Raw genomic sequence first — 23,971 nt, 5'->3', positions numbered from 1 at the left:
GGGCTCCAGAGATTTCACTGTAACGGGCCCCAAGATTTCGGTTGCCAGCCCAGGTTGCAATTACCTCTCTATCTATGTCCCTGCTGCTTCTCTATCTGTCCCTATGTCCCTGCTGCCCCTCTCTCTCTGTTTCTATGCCCCTACTTCCTCTTTTTGTTCCCAAGTCCCTGCTGCCCATCTCTGTCCTTTTGTCTTTGCCGACACTCTCTGTGTGTGTTCCTGCTGCCACTCTCTCTGTCTCTGTTCCTGCTGCCTCTATTTATTCTTACATCCCTGCTGCCTCTCTCTTTGTCCCAACGGCATCTCCCTAAGTCCCTACTGACCCTGTATCTCTCTCTATGGGGTAAATTTACTAAGGTCCCGATTTTGACCGAGATGCCGTTTTTTCATCAAAGTGTCATCTCGGTAATTTACTAAGCAATAATCACGGCAGTGATGAGGGCATTCGTAATATTTTGAAGTCCTAGGAAAAAAATCACGAATGAATACACCATCGGTCAAAACGCGGCTGTTTAAGTATGAATCTCGGTCATTTACTAAGAAGTGCAAAGCAAAAAAAAAACACTGCCGTGAAAAATTACAACTCGTAAAAAAGTGCTAAAAAAAAACAGACCTTTTTTTTTTATTCGTGATTGGATAGGCATGCACGGATCCATGAGATCCGTGCATGTATATCAGTGGGAAGGGGTGGGAAAGTGCTTATTTTTTTAAAAAAAATTGCGTGGGGTCCCCCCTCCTAAGCATAACCAGCCTCGGGCTCTTTGAGCCGATCCTGGTTGCAGAAATATGGGGAAAAAATTGACAGGGGTTCCCCCATATTTAAGCAACCAGCATCTGGCTCTGCGCCTGGTCCTGGTTCCAAAAATACGGGGGACAAAAAGAGTAGGGGTCCCCCGTATTTTTAAAACCAGCACCGGGCTCCACTAGCTGGACAGATAATGCCACAGCCGGGGGTCACTTTTATATAGTGCCCTGCGGCCGTGGCATCAAAAATCCAACTAGTCACCCCTGGCCGGGGTACCCTGGGGGAGTGGGGACCCCTTCAATCAAGGGGTCCCCCCCCCAGCCACCCAAGGGCCAGGGGTGAAGCCCGAGGCTGTCCCCCCCCATCCAATGGGCTGCGGATGGGGGGGCTGATAGCCTTTGTTGTAAAAGAAAATATATTGTTTTTAGTAGCAGTACTACAAGTCCCAGCAAGCCTCCCCCGCATGCTGGTACTTGGAGAACCACAAGTACCAGCATGCGGCGGAAAAACGGGCCCGCTGGTACCTGTAGTACTACGACTAAAAAAATACCCAAAAAAACACAAGACACACACACCGTGAAAGTATAATTTTATTACATACATACACACATACATACATACTTACCTTATGTTCCCACGCAGGTCGGTCCTCTTCTCCAGTAGAATCCAAGGGGTACCTGTTGAAGAAATTATACTCACGAGATCCAGGGGTCCAGGGTCCTCGGGGAATCCAGGTGTAATCCACGTACTTGAAAAAAATAACAAAACGGACACCCGAGCCACGCACTAAAAGGGGACCCATGTTTGCACATGGATCCCCTTTTCCCGACTGCCAGAAACCCACTCTGACTGATGTCTAAGTGGGTTTCTTCAGCCAATCAGGGAGTGCCACGTTGTAGCACTCTCCTGATCGGCTGTGTGCTCCTGTCCTAACTGACAGGCGGCACACGGCAGTGTTACAATGTAGCGCCTATGCGCTACATTGTAACCAATGCTGGGAACTTTCTGCTCAGCGGTGACGTCACTTTAGGTCAACCGCAGGGCAGAAAGTTCCCAGCATTGGTTACAATGTAGCGCATAGGCGCTACATTGTAACACTGCCGTGTGCTGCCTGTCAGTTAGGACAGGAGCACACAGCCGATCAGGAGAGTGCTACAACGTGGCACTCCCTGATTGGCTGAAGAAACCCACTTAGACATCAGTCAGAGTGGGTTTCTGGCAGTCGGGAAAAGGGGATCCATGTGCAAACATGGGTCCCCTTTTAGTGCGTGGCTCGGGTGTCCGTTTTGTTATTTTTTTCAAGTACGTGGATTCCCCGAGGACCCTGGACCCCTGGATCTCGTGAGTATAATTTCTTCAACAGGTACCCCTTGGATTCTACTGGAGAAGAGGACCGACCTGCGTGGGAACATAAGGTAAGTATGTATGTATGTGTGTATGTATGTAATAAAATTATACTTTCACGGTGTGTGTGTCTTGTGTTTTTTGGGGTATTTTTTTAGTAGTAGTACTACAGGTACCATCGGACCAGTTTTTCCGCCGCATGCTGGTACTTGTGGTTCTCCAAGTACCAGCATGCGGGGGAGGCTTGCTGGGACTTGTAGTACTGCTACTAAAAACAATATCTTTTCATTTACATCAAAGGCTATCAGCCCCCCCATCCGCAGCCCATTGGATGGGGGGGGACAGCCTCGGGCTTCACCCCTGGCCCTTGGGTGGCTGGGGGGGGGACCCCTTGATTGAAGGGGTCCCCACTCCCCCAGGGTACCCCGGCCAGGGGTGACTAGTTGGATTTTTGATGCCACGGCCGCAGGGCACTATATAAAAGTGACCCCCGGCTGTGGCATTATCTGTCAAGCTAGTGGAGCCCGGTGCTGGTTTTAAAAATACGGGGGACCCCTACTCTTTTTGTCCCCCGTATTTTTGGAACCAGGACCAGGCGCAGAGCCCGATGCTGGTTGCTTAAATATGGGGGAACCCCTGTCATTTTCCCCCCAATATTTTTGCAACCAGGATCGGCTCAAAGAGCCCGAGGCTGGTTATGCTTAGGAGGGGGGACCCCACGCAATTTTTTTTTTAAATATTTGACAGTGTTTAATTTAAAAAAAACAAAAAAAATGAACCCCAGCACGGATCACACAGATCCGGCCGAGATTCATTGTAAAAAAGTCGGCAGTGTTTTGCTAATCACTGCCGTAAAAATAGAAAAAAAACCACGAATGACATCGACATCGGAACAAAAGAAAAACCCGAATACGACAGCTTAGTAAATTAGTCGTAATCAATTCAAAAAGTTGCAGTTTTACACTTTCGATGTCATTCGTGATTGAACTTTGACCTGAAACGGGAAAATACGAATCTTAGTAAATTTACCCCTATGTCCCTTCTGCCACTCTATCTGTCCCTAGCTTCCTGCTGCCTCTTTCTGTCCCTACGTCTCTCTCTCTCTCTCTCTCTCTCTCTCTCAGTCCCTGCTGCCAATCTCTCTCTGGAGGCCTGAGTTGGGGGGGGCCCTTAAGAATGTTGCTATGGGAGCCACAAAGTTCTAATTACGCCCCTGCCTCTGTATAAATATGGGGCTGATTCAGAGTTGGATGCTAATGGCACCTCTGCAGTTGTGCAGAATTATGCAAAAGCTACATGAGGTGTATTAAGTAAAAAAGTAGCCCATGATTCTGTGATGTGCTGCTGCATCTGAAGGGGCAGCACAGGATCATCTGCGTGCACATCGGACATCTAGTAACCCTGAGGTTACTCAGGATGTCGCAGACCAGATCTGAACGTGTGGAGTGTGGTGCCTGCTGATGTGCAGATCATTAAACATCAGAGATATATGGAAATCTCAGAGTCAGGCTCTATATGTGTAACCAAATATCTCCCCCTATTATCTAATAACACTCTTCTGTAACATGACTTTTTTTTCTTTTATCTTTGGCCTAATCTGAGCCATGCCAATGTAGGAACTCCAACGGCACATTGTGTCCTACCTGCTTTACAACATGGAGGTGCGAGAGAAAACCTGAGATTTGGGCACTACCATAAGTGTCCGATATGTGCTCAGCTGGGCAAGGGAGAGATGAAGCACCTTCTAAAGAGTTTGTTGTCCATAGCAACCAGTGAGCTTCTAGCTATAATTTATCAAATATATTCTATAAAATGATAGCTAGAACCTGGTTGGTTGCTATGGGCATTGTATGGTGGTCACTGGGATGCTCCTTGTATTGAATATCTCTCACTAGAATAGTAGACAGAGACATTGTGATTTATTTTTTTCTTTTACACCACAAGGATAAATGTGAGACCAGTGAGTGTTTCACAATGGATGAGACACCAGTCAGAATGATCTATTTTATAGTGACCTTTTACCAAGTCGGTGCTAATCTTTGGAATTCCCTGCTGTTGGATTAAGTAGTAATAATCATTTAATGTGTGTACTTGTCACCCTGGTGTGCTGCCTACCAGTACAATGCCTCACCTACTGGTATGATCACCTACTGTGACAGGATCTTTCTGCTGAGGCCACTTTTCATATTTTTCCAGGGCCACTTTAAGTTCCCAATCCGCCTTTGTCTGGCATAGAAGAAACGTGAATGATAAATCAAAGTAAATGTACCAGGAGGGTATTGACAAGCCATTAGAAAGTTATCTGAAGATGGAAACCCTTTATAACATTATCTTATATTGTGAATTTCTTACCCTGTTTCCAAGACAAAGTCATTGTCAATTATTAAGTTATCTCTTTAATTAAGTGAAAGGGAGACATGATATTTTCCTGGAGATGTATCAAGCCATGGAAAGAGATAAAGTTTGGTATTTGCCCAAAGCAAATGATGCTTCTAACTACAGGTATCATTTCATGTACTGTGCTGGATAAGTGACAGATGATGATTGGGTGCTTTGGACATCTCTACTTTATCTCTCTCCAGGCTTGATACATATCCTCAAGAGTGCTGTATATAAAATATATGTCTAGCTGCTATACAGCAGGCCAGGAGCACCAGCAGGACAGTAGATTAACAGTCATATCAGTAATAATTTGCAGACCCTGTGAAATTAGCATGCATAATGAACGGAGACTCAGTCAATGAGTACATAAAACATTTTTAGTTTATGCTAAAATATAAAAAATGTATTATGTGGAATATTTAACAAATAATATTTGCGAGACATCTTAGAAAACAGTCTGTTTTGGAGGGTGGTCTTCAGGTTGCCGAATGTCGGGATCCCGGCGCACAGTATACCGGCTCCGGAATCCTGACACCCGGCATACCGACAGATATTCTCCCTTGAGTTCCACGACCCCCCTGGAGGAAGAATAAATAGCGTAGCGCGCCACTGTGCCCGCAGTGTGTCGAGCGCAGCGAAGCCCGCAAGGGGCTCATTTGCGCTCACCACACTGTCGGTATGCCGGCGGTCGGGCTCCCGGCGCCGGTGTGCTGGTCGCCGGGAGCCCGGGCCGCCATCATACCAAACTACACCCATTTTGGAGGCTGCCCACAAATATTAAACAGCACCTGAATGCATGTATTAGGGACTGCAATGGATATTGGAGATATCTGCTGCATTCCTCCTATTGTGATCACAAAAGCAGCCACCAAAAGTTTCTATGGCCGTTGGTAAACTGCGAAACTCGCCAAGCTCCAGAACGCGAAGCATTTCTGAACTTGGCCTGGCAGCTAATGCCATTTCTAAATGGCGTTTGTAGGGGGTACGGTCATTAGGTCGACATGCACTAGGTCAACATGACAAAAGGTCGACATGCGTTTTCACAATTTATTTTTTCCTTTTCTGAACTTTTTCATATTTTACAATCCACGTGGACTACGATTGGGAATAGTAACCTGTGCCGAGCACAGCGAGGCACCTTGCCCGAAGCATGGCGAGCAAACACGGTGCACTAATTGGGGTTCCCCGTCGCTTTACGTAGAAAACAACACCAAAAAAATTAAAGAAAACAAACTCATGTCAACCTTTTTCCATGTCGACCTTGTTCATTTCAACCTAATGACTATGTTGACCTAGTCACTGTCTACCAATAGTGGTCGACCTAATGCCTGTCAACCTAATGACCCATATCCGTTTGCAGCTCGTGGCTTACATTATGTTCTTCCCAGAAGAAGGATCCTTGGGATCCCTCTGCATTACTGTCTGCTCTCATATACGCAGTCTGACGATTGCACATGTGAAGTAGCGCAGCCGGGGTCTAAACCCAGAAGTAAAGTGACTGCATTAGGGATTATTTTACTTCTTATACATTGCAGGGACGGGCATGAGATTGGTACTCATTATGGCATAAAAGCTACACCTCTGGACTCACGAAGAGTCACCGTTCAGCACTCTGGAGAGGAAAAACCCCCTTGGGGGGAACCTCTGGGGAACCATGGCCTCAGGATCGCCCTTCCCTCTGGGCATTAAGAGGTGTACTAATCGGGGGATCAGTATGATATCCCGGCGCACGGGATCCTATTGGTCGTAATATCGACGCTGGGATCCCGATACAAAAAAGGCTGCATGGGGTGAGTAAGGGGTGTTTTCCCCTCTCCCCACCCCCTTAAACCTCCCCCTTAATCCTCCCCCTTTGTGCCTAACTCTAAATGGGGGTACACACGGATAGATCCGTGCTTAAATTCTAAGCAATCTGACAGCAGCGATCAGGTCTGAATTAGCCCCATAGGTCGCCCAGCACACATCTCTTCCCATGTGTACAGGGCTTAACCCTCTCGCAGAAGTGCCTAATCCTAACCTCTGTCCCCATCGCCTAAATTTAACCCTCCCTCCCCCGCAGCCTAACCACCCCCGGGGTTGCCTAGCCTTAACCCACACTACCCACAGCCTAAATCTAACCCCCCGGGAGATATGAGTAACGTGAGGGGTACAATATTTACCAATACCTGCCTGTACTTACAAAAGGTCAACTGCTGTGTAGACTAAGAAGAAAAGAGGAAAAAACATTGTTAGTGGATGAACAAGCAGAGAAACTGCAAACAGTGGTGTGGTTGTGTAGAGAGAAAAATCTCTCTAACTATTGAGGACATGGACAGTGCCTAAAATATGGACAATTAACCCAAAGGACCAATTGTTTTATATAGTGCACACACTGGGGTGGGATAAGTTCTTTCTTATAGTAATAAGAGGGTACCATCAGAAAAGAAACTGGACCAGTAAATAATAAAAGCTATAAATTGCTAAAATTTAGGGGTCAATCCAATTAGGTAGAAGTTGCCATTGCTGCAATGTTTCAACATCGGCAACGGCACCCAAACTCGCACTCTTCGTGGCCAGATAGGGCTGTGGGCACTTGAGCGAGTTTGGGCTGCCGGAAAGTGCAGCTGTTGTAAGACAAACTCACACATAATTAAATTGACCCCTTAGATGTTAAATGACAAAAAATAGTAAAAATGAATGGTGTAATTGTGGCTCTGATTCAGTTGTGGTTGTTAAAGCGATCATTGCTGCAATATTTTGCCGTTTGCAATTGCATCGCAGTCCACCCTGAGTGAGTCTGAGCAGTCATAGGCTGAGCAAGTTTCCTAGACACAGAGCTCTCCAGCAGAAACACAGGTCACAATGGGTAATTTATACACGTGCACGGAAAGGTGTTTGAACAGAATTGACACGCCTGTGTACAGTTAGCCACCCCCATTACCACCCCACATGCTGACTTCCTGTCAATCACTTTGCGATGGGATCCTCTATGTGAGCTTGATCGCATCCTGTGCTTACACACATGCACAGTGAAAAAGCATTGCGCCACTTGCATGCAACAGCAGCTTTGCGTCCGCATCTTAATGAGGCCCCCTGTGCGGTAAGGAAAAGGACTCTAGGAAAAAGGGCCATGTCACCTTTATTATATGCAAAGATAGGGAAACAGTCACTTGTTACAGCTCTATTTTACATAATTTATACCATTTTGTCCCATTTCATCATTTGGTTATTCTATTGGGGAGATGTATTAAGCCCTGCAGAGTGATAAAGTGGAGCGAGATAAAGTACCAGCCAATCAGCTGCTAACTGCCATGTTACAGGCTGTGTTTGAAAAATGACAGATAGAAAAACTAACAACCCATCAGTTACTTTCTCCTCTTTATCACTCTTCCAGGCTTAATATAGCTACCCCCAGTTTATTGCTAAAGAGGTCACCCATTTCACCATCTCCAGAGAAGCGTCTTCTCCAGTTTTTACATTAGGGGAAACAGACAGAGAAAATTAGGCTCCCCACAACTACTGTGGGCATTATGTGTATAAGTGGCACTACTAGTACTGTGTGCATCATGTGTATAAGAGGCATTACTGCTGTTGACATTATGCATATAAGGGGCACTACTATGGACATAATGTGTATAAGCAGTACTACTGTGGGCATTATTTGTAAGAGGGATTACTACTGTGGACATTATGTATATAGGGGGCACTACTACTGTGTGCATTATGTGTATATAAGGGGGTAATATTACTGTGGACATTAGGCCTATAAGCAGCGCTACTACTGTGGACATTAGGCCTATAAGCTGCACTACTACTGTGCGCATCATGTGTATAAGGGGCATTACTACGGTTGACATTATGCATATAAGGGACACGATTGTGGGCATAATGTGTATAAGCAGCACTACTACTCTGGGCATTTTTTGTAAGGGTCATTACTACTGTGGGCATTATGTGTATAAGGGGCACTACTGTGTTGCATAATCTGACTAGGAGGCGCTACTGTGTGACGTACTGTGAATAAGGTCATTACTACTATGTGGCATACTATGTATCAGGGGCACTACGTGCGGTGTAATGTGGACAAGATTGTGCTTTTGTGTGGCTTAATTATAATTGGGAGTACTATTGTGTGGCCACGCCCCTTCTTTGTGGGACCACACCCTTTTTTCAGGCAGCTTGCGGGCACTTTACAATGTATGGGAGGGCTCAAATTTGTTATTTACAAGGGGGCAGCGAACACCCTAGGACCGCTCCTGCCCCCACCATCTGCATGTCCTATACTGAGCTGCCTCCATCTGCCTGTTTTGTATTGTCCGCTCTCCCCCACCATAGTCTCTGTTTTGTACTGTGCTCCCAATACCCCCCACCACACACACAAATAAAGAAGTATGGTAACTTACATCCTGCATGTTGTCCTCCAGTCCTTGCTGCCTCTGCGACCCCTCCCGTCGTCTTCAACTAAAACTTTGCAGATCTCTTTGCCAGATGATGATCTTCTAAAAAAACACAAAAGACTATCCTTAAGCATAGTACTAGTTTTAGTACAATATAATGTCCATGAGTCGACGGTTTTCCAATTTTCCTTAAACCAAACAACATACTTTCAAATTTATGAATATCACATTTATCTATTTTATTTACTTTTTCATCCCAAAGCAAGATCCTGCCTCATAGACTTATCTGCATCCACTGCCCTCTTTATTTCTGTAATGCTACATTTTTATTCCTAAATATGTCATTCCTTCCTGCGCTTCTCCTAATGTGTGCTTGTACCTATATTCCCTGTTCTTGTCTATCTTGCCTTGCCTTTCAGCTGACTATACTGCACTCTGTCTTCCTTACCCCCTCCATCATACCCTGCTATGTAGGACTCACCTCTTCCTACATGTCTTCCTGCATGGTGACTGGAAACTTCTGCAGCTGTAGATAGAATGTTACAGGAAAAAGCATTGTGATGTCACAGGCTAGGTGTGATGTCACAGTAATCAGCAGCAAAGCTACTAAGTTAGTTTTGTCAATTATAACTGGTTTTACATGAATTTCGAGTTTAAAAAAAAAATGAGTTTAGTGTAGAAATTAACTGTAAGGCGATGTTGTACAGAGTGCCTCAATATATAGGTAAAGGGAAAACAGAAGTGAAAGGTGGGGGGAGGGGGCAGTTGGGAGGTTTATTTCAAATGCGGCTCTGCTGTAGAGTGATTAGACGCTGTGCAACATGCCCCCATTTTCTGCAACGCTGCCTGTCGCTGCGGCATTGCACTACCTGATCTGCACATGCGTATATCTAAAAACATCAGAGATGTATGTACACACCGGGTTTACTTTTCGGGCAAAGCAGTGAATCCTTAAATCTCTTTTTGGGTGAACTGCGTTGACAAAAGACTTCAAAAATAAAAGAAGGCATTCAAAATAAGAACTCTCCTTTAGCACTGCTGTTTCATATATCACCCCCAAATATGCGGCCACAGATAGTTATAATTGGTAGCATCAGAAAATGTTTACAGATATAAATAGGATTAAAGGGGTTTTGTACAATGCTCCTTAATCTATTCTCACAGAGAGGGGGGGGGGGGGGGGGGGGGGGTGAAACCATCCTGCAGCCTGAGTCAGAAGGTTGTATTTATTAATGTGTGTTTTTGGGGGTACCTGCAAATATAATGGATCCAGTAAAGAAATAGGGTGATTCTGTACAAGATCATTCTGTACATTCAGTAAGTGCAATGATTGGACTTCTGAGTTTAGGAGCCAGGAGTCCTTCTGCTCATGCACAGAATGGTGCTCGCAGCACAGTGGACACTGGGAGGGATCCATTTAGATCCATCTCAAGGCTACCTACAGATGGCATTGCCTACCGGGTGCAAGCTCTGGAAAGTATCTCTTTCCAGAGCTTGGTACATATGGGAATCATTTTAGTACATCCCGTCCAAAGCCCTTAATGGGTTTTAAAGGGAAGCAGAGTATTATTTGCATTGTAGCAATCATTCATTATGATATATTTATTATATTGTCCTAATTCGGATAAGTACATAAGGCCTATCGGTGGTACCAACCGGGGGCCCCACTAGGGGGGGGGGAACCCCCCGGGTTAATGTGCGGCTGAAGCGTGGGTGAGGGGTACGGATCCCTCCTGGGGGGGACCCGCTGTAGCCCCTGCGTGTGACTGGCTGATATCAGTTGTACCAAGCATTTATGTAAGGCTACATACATTGGGAGACATGGGCAGTATAAATATTCAACGATAGCTCCGACGCCATGGTGGGTGGGCGGAGCTACACGAGAGCGGGCTCAGCAGCATTTTGCCGCCTTCCTCTACATAGCAGCAGCAGCCTCAACAGCTCCTCCATATCAGTCCCTGGATCGCTGGTACCGGGTGTAGAAGGGGAGAGACGCTATATCTGTGCACAAGTAACATCCCTCTGAGGGATTTCTCATATTACAGTCTCACTGTTTACACAAAAACGCTGACAGCCTCACTGGGGTCCTCTCTCCTGTGTCTCCTTACACATGCAATGAGGCAGGCTTGTAATATATGTATAAGGCTGTGTTGTGTGTGTATTACTCCTGTTTTTTCTGCTTCACAATGGTAAAACAGAAGTTATGCAGTGTATGTAATGCTAGATTCTCTCCTAGTTCATCTGGCTCAGTATCATGTGAACAATGTAGTCAGTTATCTCAGAATGCTGATGTCAATGTGGAGAAGAGTCCAGAGCCCTCCTGGTTGGGGGGCTATCAAAACTATGATGTCTGATATGTCATCTCAACTCACTGCAAATGCCAATAAGACTCAGGAACTGCAACAAGCAGTGGCTAGCCTAACTGCTAAACGTCCCCCCCCCCCCTCCCGCCTGCTTCAGGTGCACAAAAACGTGCTCTACCTGAACTCCTCTCAGATAATGATGATGATGTGGATGATACTGATGAGGATGATGTGAACCCCATAAGTGAGGGATTCCACTCCTACCCAGGGTATTGAACCTCTCATATTGGCTATTAGAGATGTGTTAAAGCTCCCCCTGGAGGATGCTAATACTCAGCAGTCAATGTTTCCTCCCACAAGACAAATTGACAGTCACATTTCCTGATTCCAAGGAATTGGATGACTTATTTAAAATAGCCTGGAAGAATCCAGATAAAAAATATCGGGTGTCAAAGCGGTTTTTGCATACATTCACCTTTGCCCATGAAGGCAGAAAATTCTGGGAAGAGTCTCCAGCAGTAGACGTCTCAGTCTCTCGCCTTTCTAAAAAGGCGGTACTCCCTGCTCCAGTCTCTCTTACAGTAAAGGACCCAGCAGATAGGAAAATTGAGACCACTCTAAAATCTATTTACATTGCTGCAGGTGTTGCTCAAAGGCCGGTCATTACAGGTTGCTGGATGACGCATGCAATTCATTCCTGGGCTAATCAACTTAAGGAAGGTCTCTTGGGTGATATGACCTTAGTTAATACTGTTACTTTCCTGAATCACATTCAGGGCACGGCAAGAGTCCTCTGTGACTCCCTTAAAGAGATTGGCAATATTAATGCTAGGACCACAGCTATGGCTGTGTCTGTGCGCAGAGCCATATAATTGCGTCAGTGGATTGCTGATGGTGACTCCAAACGTAATGTGGAATCTCTTCCTTTCACAGGTGAATGGCTCTTTGAACGTGAATTGGATGCATGGATTTCCAAAGCTACTGCTGGGAAATCCACGTTTCTCCCTTCAGGGGCTCCAACTGCTAGACGTACTTACCCGGGACCGTCTACTCAGTCCTTTCGGCCCTCCAGATTTCGATCTAGGGCCAGAGGGGCCTCCAGCGCAGCTAGAGGCTCCAGAGGAAAGCCTAAGAAACCAGTCGTTGCCGGATCTCAGGACCAGAACACCAGTTCTACTGCCGCAAAGCCTTCGACATGACGGTGCCCTCCCACCCCGAGGGAATCTCATGGTAGGAGCTTGGTTACATCACTACAGCCACATCTGGGACGGTTCCTGCCCAGATGCTTGGGTAAGGGACCTTATCTCTCAGGGTTACAAGCTGGAGTTTGACAGTGCTCCTCCCCAACGATTTTTCAAATCAAGCTTACCAGCTTTGGAAAATATGCGTGGTGCGCTACTACTGGCCATAAACAAGTTGGTCCAGTCCCAGGTCATTGTTCCAGTGCTCCTACTACAACAAGGACAGGGTTACTACTCCAGTCTGTTCGTAGTACCAAAACCAGACGGGTCTGTGAGACCCATTCTGAATCTGAAGTCCTTGAATCCTTACCTGAAGGTTTTCAAATTCAAGATGGAATCTTTGAGAGCGGTGATCACAGGTCAACAGGAATTCTTAGTGTCCCTGGACATAAAGGATGCTTACCTACATATCTTAATTTGGCCTCCTCATCAGGCCTATCTGATGTTTGCCCTACTGAACGATCACTACCAGTTTTAGGCGTTACCCTTCGGCCTGTCTACAGCTCCGAGGATGTTCACGAAGGTGATGGCGGAAATGAGGTTTCAACTCGGGGTCCAGGGGTCAATGTAATTCCATACCTGGATGATCTCCTGATAAAAGCGAGTTCCAGAGATCTTCTATTGCTCCACATAGATCGCACTATCCAACTTCTGTCGCACCATGAGTGGATCCTCAATCTGCTAAAGTCCCACCTGGAACAGTCTCAGCAGCTCCTGTTTCTGGGGATGCTACTGGATACTGTAGCACAGAAACTGTTCCTCCCAAATGAAAAAGTGAGAACACTACAAGAAATGGTTCGCATGGTGCTCCGACCTACTCGAGTTTCCATTCATCTTTCCATAAAATTGTTGGGAAAGATGGTGGCCTCGTACGCGGTGATTCAATTCGGAAGGTTTCATGCCAGACCATACCAATTGGACATCCTGAACAAGTGGTCCGGTTCCCATCTTCAGATGCACCGGATGATTCGGCTGTCACCTCAGGCCAGAATTTCTCTCATGTGGTGGCTACAGTCCTCCAACCTGCTGGAAGGTCGACGCATTGGGATTCAGGATTGGATCCTCCTCACGACGGATGCGAGTCTGAGAGGATGGGGAGCTGTCGCCCAAGGGGTGCAGTTCCAGGGCAGATGGTCTGCCCAAGAGGCTCTACTTCTGATCAACATTCTGGAACTTTGGGCTATCTACAAAGCTCTGATTCAGGCATCCCCTCTACTCCAGGATCAGGCAATCCAGGTGCAATTGGACAACGCTACGGCGGTGGCGTACATCAATTGACAAGGAGGGACAAAAAGCAGGGCCTGCATGCGAGAAGTCTCCAGAATACTCCTCTGGGCAGAAAGAAATGCAGGAGCACTGTCCGCAATCTTCATTCTGGGAGTGGACAAGTGGGAAGCGGACTTCCTAAGTCGCCACGACCTCCATCCGGGGGAGTGGGGACTACACCCTCAGGTGTTTCAACAGATCATATACAGGTGGGGATGCCCACAGATCGACTTGATGGCCTCTCGTCTCAACAAGTTTCGCTGCTATTGCTCTCGAACCAGGGACCCTCAGGCGAGTGCAGTGGATGCGCTGACATCGCCTTGGCCTTACCAGCTGGTCTACCTGTTTCCTCTGATTCCGCTGATCCCAAGGGTGCTCAAGCGGATCAGACATCAAAGAGTGGAAGCGATCTTGATTGCCCCAAAGAGAGTGGTACGTGGCTCTTCTGGACATGCCCGTAGAGGACCCTTGTCCTCTACCTCTAAGAAGGGATCTTCTTCAACAAGGACCGTTCGTCTATCCGGACTTACGGCGGCTTCGTTTGACGGCATGGAAGTTGAGCGGAACATCCTAGCATACAAAGGGCTTTCTAAAAAGGTCATTGCCACTATGGTGCAAGCCAGAAAACCTGTGACGTCAAAACACTATCATATCTGGCGAAGATAGGTCTCTTGGAGCAAGGAACACACATATCCCTCTGCAGAATTCAACTTTGGTAGGTTCCTGCAGGTTGGAGTGGGTAAAGGCTTACTTCTGGGATCCATTAAGGTCCAGATTTCAGCTCTTTCCATCTTCTTCCAGGGGTGCTTCACATACAACCTTCATTCGTGCCGCCTACAGCACCTTGGGATCTGGATGTAGTGTTACGCGTTCTACAGTCCTCCTAGTTTGAACCTCTTGACGACGGTAGAGGATATGTACCTCACGTGGAAAACGGTGATGTTACTGGCCCTGGCTTCTGCTAGGCATGTCTCAGAATTGGAGGGCCTTGTTGTGCAAAAGTCCGTACTTGGTCTTTTACGAGAACAGAGCGGAGCTCAGGACTAGACAGCAGTTCCTGCCGAAGGTGGTCTCTGCGTTTCACTTGAATCAACCTTTTGTGATTCCGTCCAGTTCTGACACTTCTGCTCCTCCGGTGGCATTGGATGCTGTGCAAGCCTTGAAAATCTATGTCAAAGGTCCGTCTCGGATCAGAAAGACCGATTCCTTGTTCGTGCTCTATGATGCGCAGAAAAAGGGTTGCCCTGCTCCTAAGCAGTCCATTGCTCGTTGGTTTAGGCTTACTATCCAACAGGTCTATGCATCGACAGCCTTACCTGGTCCACAGTCTCTGAAGGCCCACTCTACAAGATCGGTGGGCTCTTCCTGAGCGGCTGCCCGGGGAGTCTCAGCACTACAACTATGTCGAGCTGCTACCTGGTCAGGGAAGAACACCTTTGTGAAGTTCTACAAGTTTGATACCCTGGCCAAAGAGGATACCCAGTTTGGGCAGGTGGTGCTGCAGATGTCTCTGCACGTTCCCGTCCGTTCTGGAAGCTTTGGGACATCCCCATCTTACTAATCTGTCCCCAATATCCCTTATGGATGCTAGAGAAAATAGGATTTTAAATACCTACCGGTAAATCCTTTTCTCATAGTCCATATGGGATATTGCGCGCCCGCCTCTGTGCGGTGACGTTCTGCAGGGTCTCTGTTAGGTTTTCCTGTTCAGCTGTTGCTGTTAATGTTGCCAAATGTTGCTGGCTAAGTTTTTTATGTTGGTGTGCTGGTGTGAAAATCTCACCACACTTATTGTTATGTTCCTTCTCTCAAGTATGTAATTCTTGCGGCACATAGAACATTTGAATTGCCCTATAAATTGACGTTAATTTCACTGTTACATGGGCTTATCACCTATGCAGCCATTTTATGAGCTGAGCCAGTAATCCTGAGACTACAGGCTATAAATTCATTGGCCACCAGAGAAATCTCCACAGCTCAAGAAGATCTGATTGGCTGTAGTTTCAGTGAATACTGCAGCTACTTCAAGTACATGGTCCCACCTGTTCTCCCCAGTAAAAGTATGTACATGCTCATTCCTCAAGGAGTTTTGGTTATTTTGATGTACTGTATGCACACTCATTCTCAGACCACTGTGGCTTAACAAAAAGATTTAAGGTACGAATGCCCAAAAAGAGGCGAACATTCAAAAAGTATAAATCGGACGGGAAGGCGGAGTCATTCCAGTACTATAAGGATTGTAACAAAATATACAAAAAAGAAATCGGAGCGTCTAAAATAGAAACAGAAAAGCTAATTGCAAAGAAATGAAAATCAAACTCCAGAATGTTTTTTAAATACATTAACAGCAAAAAAATTAAAGAAACTGAGTATAGGCCCTTTTAAAAGGCAAGTTGGGCGTCCTAATCAAAGAAGACAATGACATAGCAGAAAAATGAAACTAGTTTTTCTTAACTGTATTCACAAGAGAGGACCAGATGGTGGGATTGATGCATAAATAAGCATTTAGAAGTGGGACATTATCATTGCTGAGGTTAAGTGAAGAAGTAGTCTGTGACCGATTTAAGAAAAATTAAGATTAATAAATCACCTGGTCCCGACGGAATTCATCCAAGCTTTCTCATGGAGCTCCACTCCAAATTAGCAAGGCCCCTATATTTGATTTTCAATGACTCTCTTTCATCAGGAATGGACCCCAAAGACTGGCGTAAAGCGGAAGTAGTGCCTATATTTAAAAAGGGAAGTAAATCTAAGCAGGGTAATTATAGACCAGTAAGGGGGTATTCAATTAGTGGCCTTTTTTTGTCTAGTCGAAAAAACTACACTTTTCGCCTGTTTTTAAGTTGATTTTACATTCAACCTATTTAATGCCGTGCCTATTTTTTGACAGGTTGAAAAATCCAGCACCGGTGAAAAGCACATGTATTGGTAAATTTGCAGCAGATACATTTGTTTTGGTGAACTCGCAGGCGTTTTCGCCCGTTTTGGGCGCAATTTTCACCCATGCCGATTCCGCAAAAAAAAGTGAAACTGCATGGGCGAAAATGGATTAAAAACAGGCAAAATCGCCCGCTATTAAATACACACAGGTCGAATTAGTACCGATTTTCCGACTGTCGGAAAATTCAGCACTAATTGAATACACCCTTAAGTCTTTCATCCATAGTGGGGAAAGTACTGAAAGGTATTTTAAGGGATAGAATACAGGAGTTCCTTGAAACCAATAAGGTTATTAATATGAACCAACATGGATTTGTTAAAGATCGATCATGTCAGACTAACTTATTAGGCTTTTATGAAAAAGTTAGTACGAACCTAGATCAGGGTAAAGAGGTGGACGTAATCTTTTTAAACTTTGCTAAAGCTTTCAATACAGTACCTCACATGAGACTTATCTACAAATTGAGAACTTTGGCTAGGGAGCACAATATGCACTTGGGTCAGTAATTGGTTAGATAATAGGGAGCAGCGCGTTGTGGTAAATGGAACTTTTTCTAATTGGACTAAAGTGCTAAGTGGTGTGCCACAAGGGTCTGTACTTGGACCACTATTGTTCAACACTTTCATAAATGATCTAGCAGTAGGTCTAGAGAGCATGGTGTCAATTTTTGCAGACGATACCAAACTGCAAGGTTGTAAATTCGGGTGTGGTATGTAAGGTCGACCACACTTAGGTCAACCACCGTTGGTCGACAGGGACTCTAGGTCGACATGACATAAGGTCGACATGAGTTTTTGCACTTTTTTGGGTGTCGTTTTCTCTGTACAGTGACCGGGATCCCCAATTAGTGCACCGTGTCCCCTCACATGGCTCGCTTTGCTCACCATGCTTCGGGCAAGGTGCGTCGCTCCGCTGCGCTCGGCACAGGTTACCATTCCCAATTGTAGTCCACGTGATTCGTAGAGTGTGAAAAAGTAAAAAAAAAAAAAAAGTGAAAAACTCATGTCGACCCTTTTGTCATATCGACCTAGAAACCATGTCGATCTACTTACTGTCGACCAATAGTGGTCGACCTAGGCAGTGTCAACCTAAGTATTGTCGACCTAGAGACTGGATACCATAAATTCGGTGGGGGATGCGGAGTCTCCTCAGAACAACTTATTTAAACTGGAAACATGGACGGCAAAATGGAGAATGAGGTTCAGTATAGACAGATGTAAGATAATGCACTTTGGTAGCAAGAGCAGAAATATTACCTACAAACTAAATGAGGAAAAACTAGGGAATTCTGTACTGGAAAAAGATTTAGGTGTTCACATATATAACAAACTGAGCAGTAGTACCCAAAGTAGGAATGCAGCAAAAAAGGCAAACAAGGTATTAGCATGCATAAAGCGGGGAATTGATGCAAGGGATGAGAGTGTTATACTCCCATTATATAAATCACTAGTGAGGCCACATCTCGACTACTGTGCACAATTATGGGCACCATACTACAAAATGGATTTCCTGGAACTAGAAAAGGTTTAGAGACAAGCAACCAAATTGATTAAGGGGCTGGAGATGCTAGAATACAAGGAAAGGCTTGCTAGGCATGTTTACACTAGAAAAAAGGAGATTAAGAGGGGACATGATTAACATTTACAAATATATAAGGGGTCAATACACAGAGCTAGCGGCGGAATTGTTTTTGGTAAGATCATCACAAAGGACACGTGGACACCCGCTTAGGTTGGAGCTCTCAGTCATTACTTTCAAGAATGGGCTAGATAAATTCCTAATAGATAAGGATATACAAGGTTATGGTGGGTAAATCATGCACTATAGTATTAAAATAACATAATGAAAAAAAAGGAATTGACATAACTGCTAAAAATTCACCACAGTTAAATTAGTATTAAAAATATTACAGTGTAGGAGATTACTAGCAGGTTGAACTTGATGGACAGATTGTCTTTTTTTCAACCTTAGAAACTATGTCAGAGCACCTGCAACGATTTTTTTTTTCTGTTGATGTTTTTACAGATTCAATATGATATCCTGGCTGTTGGGGTCTCGGCGGTCAGAAGACCGACGCCGGGTGGCTGCGGGCACAGCAGTGTCCCCTCACGGGCTCGATTCGCTTGCCACGCTTCGGGCTCTTTGGTCGTCACAGGGTTATATTCCACCATCGGGCCACCACCAGAGTGGGGATTTCGGCCGGTGGTTGGGATTCCATCCACCGGTATTTCACTGTGTAGGGATTCTGCCGTCTGTATCCTGACAGGCGGGATCTCGACAGCTGGTAAACTGAATGCCTCCCGTTTTTACAAATCATCCACATTGATGCCAAACAAATGACTCCTCATTTTACAGTTTACCTTTGTGTGACATTCAATTTTATGGTCTGAATCTTTTGTCAGGGGTGTTGAGTTCTTTATGACATGGGTGTTAGAATCCTGTCACACATCATTACTTTCATTGCTCCTGACACCGTGATGTGTTACAGTGATAAAATAATGCATGACTAGCTCTTTACTGCCATCTTCTGGATGCTAGAGTAACTAGTTATTGAGATGGGGAAAAGCATGTATTATACAGATTTAACCTAATCCCTACTGCTAAGAGGAGCCCTATTCCATGATATGAGTATTTGATATTGTATTTAAAACCCCTATTCTTTATTATACAGCAAAAGACCCGTTTTTGGGGACTCACTAGAGAACCTACAGAAAGGAGCACATTACACACACACACAAATTCTATGAAAATATACAGCGGCTGATGTAATATGTTAAATGCTGAGAATTTAGAATTCCTGTGCGAGACACAGAATAAGTGCATAAAACGGACAATTGTATCTGTTGTGTAACATGGAATGCCGTTGAATACAATAGTTTCTCTAATTGAATATACTTGTCTCACTTTAACCACCTTAATGTTTCGCTGTGGCATTTTTCCTCTTTAGTATGTTATGTTAAGCTTGGGCAGCAGTTGGGTGCTTTTATGTGTATTGTATGTGACGTTTAACTTTAGGTCTACCTGCAACTTTGTAAAATAAAAATACCCCAGATTGTACCCTGTGAGTCAAAATTGTTACCTCTTACTCCCCGCCTTCAAGCACGTTAACGGTTTGTTTGTGCTGTTGTTTAAAGGCCTCTATACAATACATCTGGACAGATGGTCTTAATTTACCGAGCTCCCGACGCTTTGTTCAGGGAATCTGGAATATTTAACAAGTTGAAATATCTCTCATTCCCGATCCCGGCTGAAAATCGAAGATCAGCAAATGAAGGATTTTTTACATTTCCCAGATGTATCGAGGAAACTGCAAGCAAAAGTATGGGGCCTTAACTCTACTGACGCAGTTCTAGTTGTAATGAGAGCAGTCATCCAATCACTTTTTTTAACTTATTCATACACTTCAAAAAGTAATTAGAATAATTTAGGTTAAGTTATTTTGCTTTGTTTGGCGTGGTGTCTAAACTCTTGCCGTTGACCCTTCTGTAAAATGTGTTTGTAAGGTGTGACTCTTGTTTCAGAACACGACTGAATACAGGCCACAGGAACAAGGAACGAATGACAAAGCCCAATCAAGCAAGTTGTGTTTTACCTCAGAAGACGTGAGGCAGATAGTACAGGAGCGAAATGAGCTCAAGACAAACCTGTTTCTGGTGAATGAGGAGTTGCAGTATTATCACAGGTAGCTTCTTCCAGTCCCTCCTGCTTCTACTTTCCCAGATTATTTATTAATCTTTTACCTTAGAAACTCTACTAACCAAACTTTCTCTTTTGTCCTAGGATGCTGGGTTTCCATTTAGTACCATGGGGTATAGACGGGTCCCTTGGGAGCCATGGGCACTTTAAGAGTTTAATAGTGTGGGCTGGCTCCTCCTTCTATGCCCCTCCTACCAGACTCAGTTTAGAAAATGTGCCCGGAGGAGCCGGTCACAGCTAGGAGAGCTCCATAGGAGTTTTTCTAGTTTTTATTATTTTCTGAGTTTAGTTAGGTACAGGCAGGCTGCTGCAAAAGGCCTGCCTGCTTAGTGGGCCGGGGTGGGGGGGGGGGGGGAGGGGGGAGTAGGAACCAACTGGTTCTCTATCTCCGCTGGCAGGACACTGAGCTCCTGAGGGTGCTGATCGCAAGCCCACGAGGCGACCGCTCCCTCCCGCAGCACGGCTGCCACCCCCTAACAGAGCCAGAAGATAGAAGAGTGGTGAGTACAGCACCGGCGGCCCGGAGAGCGGGTCGCCAGCGGGAATGGTGGCACAAGGGTGGGAGCGCAGCTCTGACAGCCTGCGCTCCGGAAGGCTCAGCGGCACACTGTGTACGGCGCTGTGAGGGGCGTCCTGGGCCAGCGCAATCACCCTACACTGGTCATCTGTGCTAACAGGGGCTAATCCCGCTGTTAGCGAAAAAAATACCTCAGGCCAGTATAATACAATAAGTGCGGGAAGACGTGCCATTACAGGGGGCGGGACTTCTCCTCAGAGCAGATCCAGCACTCACCAGCACCATTTTCTCCCTGCAGTTCATCAACAGAGACGCTGGCAGGGAGCGCTGCCCTCCACATGAGTAACACTGTGTTATAGATAAGGGGGTGGGGGGGGGGTGGGGGGGGGAGTGTAATTCAGGTTTTTTTTTATCATAATAAAAGCCTTTAAGGGCGTGGTGTGGCTGGCTCCTTGTATTCTGTGACTCTCTGAAGGTATTCTGAGGGGGAAATTGTACTGACCTTTTCCTGTGTGTGTGTGTGTGTGTGTGTGTGTGTGTGTGTGTGTGTGTGTGTAACCCACTGTATCATATTTGGGGGACTTTGTCCTGTAATGCAGAATGTATATATCCTCCTGGGGAGTCTATACCATGCTCAAAACCAGGGCCGTAACTACATGTGTGCCAAGTGGGCTTGGCACACAGCGCAGTTGCCCTGAGGGCGCACGGCCAGCGGCATGTAATGAGTCAAATTGACTCATTACATGCCGCCTCTGAAGTCTGCGCCGTGCGCCGCAGCCGCGCTGGAGGAGAGAGAAGCACCGGAGGCAGCTGAGGAGGAGGAGGGAGGGGGACTGGAGCCGCAGCAGCGCTATTTCATTGGTAGTAAGCGCCGCTGCAGCATCCCCCTCTCCTTCCGTATAGGCTGCCCGGCGCTGCTGTGGATGCTGGGATGCGGTTCCTCCATCCCAGCATCCACAGCAGCGCCAGGCAGCCTATACGGAAGGAGAGGGGGATGCTGCAGCGGCGCTTACTACCAATGACATAGCGCTGCTGCGGCTCCAGTCCCCCTCCCTCCTCCTCCTTGTCCGATGCCTGCACAGAGGGAGATGCCAGCACGAGGAGCCTGTCAGCGGGGAGAAGGTAAGTATATCCCTCTCTCTCTCTCTCTCTCTGGGGGACACCGTCTGCCATAATGTGTAAAAAGGGGTCCTGGCTGCTGCAATGTGTAAAAAGGGGGCCTGACTGGCTGCCGCAATGTGTAAAAGGGGGGACTGGCTGCCGCAATGTGTAAAAAGGGGGACTGTCTGCTGTAATGTGTAAAAATGGGGACGCTGTCTGCTGTAATGTATAAAAGGGGCTCTACCTGGTGTAGTGGCGCTACTGTGCAGCGTAATTTGAATAATGGAGACTACTGTGCACCGTAGTATGAATTGCTATTATTTTGTGGCCACGCCCCTTCCCCATGAAGCCACGCCCCTATATATTTTTCACGCGCCTACGGCGCGCACTGCCCCTATCTTGCATGGACGGGGGGGTGTGCCAATGTCGTTTCTTGCACACAGCGCTAAAATGCCTAGTTACGGCACTGCTCAAAACTGTACAAATTTTCAGGCTTCGGTGGCAGATCCCCTTGGGGTGGCCTCCATAAGGTGTACTTTCACATATATTTCTTCAAATATGTCCCATGCTGGGAAGAAGCCACAGTTTTGAGATGTCTGGGGAATCAAATCCCACAGCTGTGCCTCTCACCCCAACTAACCTGAAAAGCGTACACTTGCCATATAATGCAACTGGCATATGAGGGGTGCAACATATAGTTTGAGGCTATGAGGGATGAGGAATATTATATATATATATATATATATATATATATTAATGCCTTCCCACTATTTAGGGCGTTGAACCACTTATTTGGGAATACCTGAGTACACCCAGAGATATAATCCACATCCCTAAAGAGTGTCTAAATTGTCAAAGAAGGTTGTGTTACCTGTCCCTGGTACAACCTCCATAAAGGATTAGACTGATCGCAGATTGAGAATACTCTCTAATACTGTGCACTGCTACAGGTGTGGCTCCGAGACCCTCACTTGCGTAGATCTCTGGAGCTATAGTTACGTGGTCAGGCTCCTTACTTGATTATTTAGATCCTATGTATAGGCGTGACATTTGCTTGTTTCTATGTCACTTACAGGATTCTACAGACTTCACGGCTGGAAGCCATGAAGGAGATTGGTCTGCGTCACGCAGGTGCCACTACTCTGGCAGTTTAGATAAGCAGGGGACGGTGGCTACACCAATGGACTGCAGATACAGTATCCAAGAAAGGTATGGCGGGCCCTGTTGGGACCCACTGGATATGTGAATGTCCATTCCAACTGCGGGTAAGTCGACATATCTTCCTTCCGCAGCTGCACAGACCAGGAAATTATATCCTACACCTACACTGCAATCCCTTCGAACCGCAAGGTTTAAAAATGAGTCCAAGCGTTCCTCCACTTCCTTTAGAGGACGTTGGGGAAAATCCAGAAAACCTGCACCGCCAGGTTCCCAGGGACAGATTTCGGATTCTGCCTTTTCAAAATCCTTCGGTTTGTCGGTGGACCTCACTGCCTGGGGATCAGGCAGGTAGGAGCGAGACTAAAGAGACGTCAGTTAAACATTTGGGCGATATCCTGCCTAGACCCCTGGAAATGGTTAGATTGCCCAGGGGAGCAGACTGGAGTTTCTAGTACTCCCACCTCACAGATTATTACTAGCTTCTCGGACGGAAAGTATGCTACTGCTGGAAGCTATTCAAACATTTGCCAAACAAATGTCATTGTTCCAGTTCCACCTCACCTACAACACAAGAGTTATTACTCAAACCTGTTTGTGGTACCGAAACCGGACGGTTCGGTAAGGCCAATATTAGACTTAAGAACATTGAACCCTACTTGAGGGAATTCAAATTCAAGATGGAGTCTCTGAGAGCGGTGATCTCAGGTCTGGTGGAGGGGGAATTCCTAGTATCCCTGGATATCAAGGATGCGTACCTTCACATTCCGATCTGGCTGCCTCACCGGGCTTATCTAAGATTTGAGCTGCTGGACTGTCACTATCGGTTCCAGGCGCTGCCATTCTGCCCTCTCCACAGCACCGAGGGTGTTCCCTTAGGTCATGGCAGAGCTGATGCTAC

The 23,971-nt window shown here is 46.1% G+C and overlaps 1 protein-coding gene across 1 annotated transcript in view; it reads left to right on the top strand.

The window, feature by feature from the left end:
* Window positions 1–23,971, top strand: part of RILP (Rab interacting lysosomal protein) — a 103,227-nt gene that overhangs the window by 60,088 nt on the left and 19,168 nt on the right. The window contains exon 5 of the mRNA XM_063956092.1: window positions 20,120–20,280. Coding sequence (XP_063812162.1) covers window positions 20,120–20,280 — 161 coding nt within the window. The remainder of the gene's footprint in view (window positions 1–20,119; window positions 20,281–23,971) is intronic.

The sequence above is a fragment of the Pseudophryne corroboree genome, chromosome 2 (assembly GCF_028390025.1).
Source record: "Pseudophryne corroboree isolate aPseCor3 chromosome 2, aPseCor3.hap2, whole genome shotgun sequence".
In the NCBI taxonomy this organism is placed as follows: Eukaryota; Metazoa; Chordata; class Amphibia; order Anura; family Myobatrachidae; genus Pseudophryne; species Pseudophryne corroboree.
This window is presented reverse-complemented; position numbering and strand designations above follow the sequence as displayed.